At 47.0% G+C, this 5,616-nt stretch overlaps 1 protein-coding gene across 5 annotated transcripts; it reads right to left on the bottom strand.

Moving 5' to 3' along the window:
- On the bottom strand, positions 1-3,310 carry PSMG3 (proteasome assembly chaperone 3). 5 transcript variants are annotated; one of them, XM_084216569.1, is made up of 3 exons: positions 3,290-3,310; positions 2,532-2,749; positions 1-545 (listed from the first exon to the last, which is right to left on the bottom strand). In XM_084216569.1, the coding sequence occupies exons 2-3, from the start codon at positions 2,745-2,747 to the stop codon at positions 393-395; spliced, it is 369 nt and encodes a 122-aa protein (XP_084072695.1). In that variant the 5' UTR covers positions 2,748-2,749; positions 3,290-3,310; the 3' UTR covers positions 1-392. The 5 variants fall into 5 exon arrangements, with proteins under 5 accessions (XP_084072695.1, XP_084072696.1, XP_084072692.1 ...); XM_084216570.1 differs by lacking the exon at positions 3,290-3,310 and adding an exon at positions 3,094-3,171 and having other exon boundaries at positions 2,527-2,749; XM_084216566.1 differs by lacking the exon at positions 3,290-3,310 and adding an exon at positions 3,094-3,171.
- Positions 3,311-5,616: the final 2,306 nt, after the last annotated feature.

The following is a 5,616-nucleotide window of genomic DNA, read 5'->3' as shown; positions in this document are numbered from 1 at the left end:
TTGACAATGTTTCTTTTATTCCCTCTGCACTGGGTGTTCCCCCTATGTGGTATGGCACAGCTACAGAGCTTGGCATCTGCTGCTCCTCAGGACACATGTGCAGAGCCAAGCCCTTTCCCAAACAAATGACCCACCCAACATGATAAAAGTAGCACTCCTCTCCGATGTTGAGACAATTGCTCTCGTCTCACCACTGTCTATATGGACTTGCAAACCTGTCCCAGTAATAAAACCCACAAATGTTCTACACAGTAGAGAAAAATTCATGAAATTCCTCAGGACGTCCAAAACCACCACAAAGACATTCCATCATTTTCATTTCTAGTCCTTTTAAATAGGTGGTGATGAGTCATGGGCTCAGGATCATTTCCTTGAATCCAGATGGCACAACTTCACCACACTTGGCAACTTCGGATCACTTCTCGTAGAGCCTGTATTCCTTCCATGGTTTTGTCCTTTAAAGCCATGGCGAGGAGAACAGGTTTGTTCCCAGCTTCCTGCGACACAAATGCCACCAGGTTTTTGGCACAAACATGAACGAGGGGCTGAAAAGCAAAGGGATACAGATGTTCACCCCTACAGATGGGAGAGTCTTCCTGCAGGAATTAGGAGAGGAAGAGCCCTGGAGTGATGTGGAGAATCTGTTGATCCTGGACTCAGACTGAGCAATTCCAACATGGCCAGCAAAAACAAGCCATGGGACAGGGAACTTCAGAAAATACCTTCTCAACCAGCTTAAAAGGGAAAAGTTTGGTCCCATGAGTGTGCCAGCCACCCACACCACCCTGAAACAACTTTACTGGAGCTGCACTTGAATTGAGTTCAGCACTGTCTGGGAAACTTGGAAATTCAGTACAGAGAATCTTCCATAATCCTCCCACCTGAACTATGGCACCAGTGTTAAATGATATGAAATGCTGTGGATCCAAATGCCTTTATTTCCTTCACAGCCAGGTTTCTAAAGAAGGTTGCAAGTACAGTTTTTTTGTTTAAAAACTTGTTCTGAAGAGGGGATGTTCCACTGACAAGCTCTGAAAAAAACCTGCTATTTTTGTAATTCCTAGAGATCCCCAAATGGTGTTATATATACAAAGTTTTTGTATGCCTGGTGTTACAGACATGTTGCTTTTAATTTTAATAGAATCATGAAAAGCAGAAACAAGTAGTGAGGCTGAAGGAGGTAAAAAAAGGGCTATAACCTTTTCCATGAGCTTTCTTTAACAAGAATAGACCAGAACAACATTGACTATTTCACTTGGAAGGCACCTACAATGACATCCAGCCCAACTGCGTGACCAACTCACAGCTCAGGTTAAAACATTATTCAGGGGATTGTCCAAATGGCTCTTAAACACCGACAGGTTCAGAGCAACAACCACCTCAAGCCTGCTCCAGCATCTGACCACACTCTTGGTGAAGAGATGTTTTCTCATGCCCAGTCTCAACCCCATCCAGCACAGCTTTGAACCACCCAGCTTTTCTAGGGTTTATTTACACCCAGAGGTATGGATCTCTCAGAACAATGAGTTTGCTTCATTTTAGCTGCTGTTTGGAAGTGTGCAACACCCCAAAGAAGGATGTTAGCAGTGACAAGCAGGAAAGCAGCAAACTAGTGAAAGTCTTTTCTTGAACTTTAGAGCAGTTAGTTAAAATTATTCAAAAATAGAATGGAGTAAAGTAAACACAGCACTTCCCATTTCCAAATAAAACCCAAAATAAGCTTGGGAGTGGAGGTGGTCAGCATTTCCAGATATCAAAGCAGGGAAAGCAAAATATCTCCCAGAAAGGGAAGGCTATTGCTCAAGAAAAAGAACTCTACAAGGGGAAGTCATGGATAGAATCAGGAACTTGCGTTGCTATAGCTTTTCTAGTTAAAGCTAGCAAGTAATATGTGATAGCTTCAACCTGATGGAAAGCCTCATAATCTTGTAGCTCTGTAACTTTCTGTTTTAATGTTTGACCAGTTGATGCTTTTAGAAACACATTTGCTTCTGCTTTCTCTCTAGCTTTGTGAAATGGTCGATAAAAACCTCATTTTGTTGAAGCAAAACAAATTAAACTTTATCAAGGGAAAGTGCTGGCAGGCACACTTGGGAGTGGGCAACTAAAGTCCATTATGGGGCTGGTATAGAGGATGGGGGTAGGAAAACAGACCTGAAAAGGAAAACAAACTCAGTGGAACAGAAACCCAAAAAGGTTATCAATGGCTGCATATTTAATCTTGCAACCCTTGAATCAACAGAGCTTTATCAAACTTTCCATAAACATGCAGAAGCAATCCATATCCTGTAGGATAAAAACAGATCGCCAAACCACTTACGGTTAGTTAAACTTTTATGTCCAAGAGCAGACGAGCACACATACTTTTCTGATGAGCCCCTCTTTCCTCATTTTAAAATTAATCTTATCACTATTCAAACACTGCTTAACTGCTGTGATTCATCAACTCCCTGGCAACTTGCACAGCCCCACCTACTACATTTCCCCCTTATCCTTGCTGCCTCTGCGCTTCGCTTCCGCTCTCACCTCACCTCATCCTTGCCCAGCAGCACCTTCGTGGTGAGCGAGGGCCTGCCCACGTTGTCGCCGATGGTGTTGGGGTCCACGTAGACGATGGTGCCCATCTTGCCGTACTGTGTGACCACCACGAGCACCGAGTTGGAGAAGGCCGTGCACACCACCTCCGTCGGCACCCCGTGCACCACCTCCTCCCGCTGCTTGGACGTCACGATGGGACTCGCTTCCATCGCTTCCGAAAAAGAACAAAACGACAACAGTGCGACAACGTTAGATTAAAAAACATGCGCCACGAGCTACAAAAAGACCGAATCCTTCACATAACTTGGAATACCCACGGTCAAGTTAATTTCAGAGCAAACCCGCACCCCTGACTGGGGGGGGGCTTCGAAGCCCCGCAGCGACGGCATCACTGCCCCCGCTGCCTCTGACAGGGGCCCCGCTAGCGCGGATAGCTGGTACCGAGGGGAAAACCTCGAGCCCTGCTTTCCGCCCCAGCTCCACCAGGCTTTTCCTGAGAGAGACAGGGAGACAGCCAGCCCCATCCCGCCGGGCCGCGGCCCTTACCGCCCCTACCCTTGTCAGCCCCGCCGCGCCGCCGCTCTCCGCCCGGGCCCGCCCCGCCGTGGCGGAAGCGGCGCCTTTCTTTTCCTTTCCCTTCCCATCCCTCCCTCCCTCTCTCCCTCCCGCAGCCGGCGGGGGGCGATGGCGCAGGGGAGCCGCTGCCCTCACGGCCTGTCCCCTCCCCTTCCCTCAGTGCCGCCGCCATTACCCGCCGCGGCAAGGCGCCATCTCCGCCCCCCGCGCGCTCTCCTCACGGTCCCTCACCGGCCCCGGGCAGAGCTGCCGCACCCGGACCCTCTTCCGGGGAGGAACCCTTCCTCCGGGGATGAACCCCTTCCCCGGGGATGATCCCCTTCTCCGGGGAGGAACCCCTTCCTCCGGGGATGAACCCCTTCCCCCGGTCCGGTCTCCACGCCCGGTTTCTCCCCGTTTCACGCCGGGAGGTGGGGAGGAGTCACAGGCAGGACCCCCGTGCGCCGTGAGGAGGTGGCTGTGAGGGGACAGGTGACCCCGGGGACACAGGAGTGCTGTGAATTTTGTTTTTCCCTCCGTTTCCCCATGGGATGCGGTCGCTCCCAGTACTGGGTTTTGTTAGGCCTTAAATCCCCGAGTGTGCTTTCCCGTCTTAATAAAAGTGGCTTTTAAAGGGCGCTTGTGTAAAAGAGGTGACTTTTTACATAGGCAGAGCTAGGACAAGGTGAATGCCTTTAAACTTAAAACTCTAAACAAGAAATGTATATTGGCTGTTAGGACTTAGACTTCCCCATAAGGGTGCTGAGGCCCTGGCACAGATTGCCCAGAGCAGCTGTGGCTGTCCCATCCCTGGAAGTGCCCAAGGCCAGGTTGGACAGAGCTTGGGGCAACCTGGGATAGTGAGAGGTGTCACCCATGACGGGGGGGGGAAAGAAGATGATCTTTAAGGTCCTTTCCAACCCAAACCATCCTGTGATTCTATGAAAACAAGGCTGGTTTTGGTCATGGAAGTGGCCTTGCCATTAGCTGAGTGAGCATTGGCAGAGGGGTATAAAGTAAAGACATCTGTGTGAGGAGAATGGAACCATGTGTCTGTCCCAGGTGCAAACATTAGTTTCTATTAATTATACCAAATTAATACAGTGCTAATTTTTTCCTTCAAAATACTGGTACTCATGAATAAAAATTTTGTGTTCTAATTTATACAAAGCCCTGAAAATTGGCATTTCCAAGAAGTTTGCAACGTCCCAGACTCCTGCAATTGCTACAGTCAAAACCTGCATTCCCATGTTTTCACTCTTCTAGCTAGCATCCTCACTACATCCCAAATATCCCGGCCATGGGTACAGCAATAGCTACCTGATCTGTGGGTTATCTGTTCAGGTAACATCTCCAAAGGACCTCATGAATACTTCTTTTGTTTGTTTTGCATTAAAAGTTTTACCAAAACTTGATTACAGGAGGAACACATAGACTTTGTGCTGAAAATCCTTTAAGGCACCGTTAGAGAGCAGCAGAGATCCATGGAAAAGTTTTTAATGCAGCAGGTTATTTTTGTGGTTAATTCAAACAGAGACTCGATACCTTTTCAGTACTCTTTGCAGTCTGGCAAATAGTCTGTTTTCCAGCACTGAATAAACAGCATTCCTCTTTCTTGCTTGCCACAATCACTTGAGGCTTTGCCTGTTTGACAGAGATAATAGCAGCTATTGTCAGTAAAACCTCCTGACTCATAAAAAGTTTATTCCTGCTCTGCCTTCTCCAGAGAGTAACTTTACTTCAGGACACAAAGGACTGGATTCTTCCTGCCATCCTTGCCAGACTTCATTTTATTTTTTACATGACAGGGGAACAAAGGGAGTCCACTGTAGTTCAGATTTACATGGAAACACTGTTCTTTGCTGTTTTGCATTAGTTTGGGACAAAAAAAAAGGTTGTCTTTCATAGTTTCTGTCAATTAGATGTCTCATTTTGGCATGTAGCTGAGATGGGATATAGCAAGCTGAAGGAACTGAGCACTGAATCCTCGTCACTGAAAGTGAATATGTTAAAGAAATTAACTAAGGAGAAGACACCTGTTTGTGTGACTGAGGCAGGGGATGGGGATTTGAGAAAACACACCAGGACAGGTAATGGGAGCTTTCCTTAGGGGGTCTGTCTGCCTGTCATCTGCTTCCCAGCATTTCTGGCTGAGAAGGATCTGTATCCATACTCACACTCCTAGTTTCAATAACACTTTACCTCCACAGATCCCTGATCACATTGCGAAAGTTATTACATTTAGCTTCATAAACTGTCTTTCATCATAACAGATTGTTAATATAACCCATTTTATGGATCGAGGGAAATAAAGAATTGAGACCGACAGCAGTTTCAGAGCCATCAAATCCTCAGCTGGAGATTTCACAGGATTTCAAGATCCCTTCTTCCATTCCCATGCACTCGCTGCCAAAGAAACATGTCATGCATGTCACTATCTCAATTATAAGAGAAAATCAATGACTGTGCAGCCCCATACTTTGACAAGCAAAACTACTCCTAATATTGCAGCTTAATACCTTT

This window comes from Fringilla coelebs (assembly GCF_963513975.1).
Source record: "Fringilla coelebs genome assembly, chromosome: 16".
NCBI classification, from domain to species: domain Eukaryota; kingdom Metazoa; phylum Chordata; class Aves; order Passeriformes; family Fringillidae; genus Fringilla; species Fringilla coelebs.
This window is presented reverse-complemented; position numbering and strand designations above follow the sequence as displayed.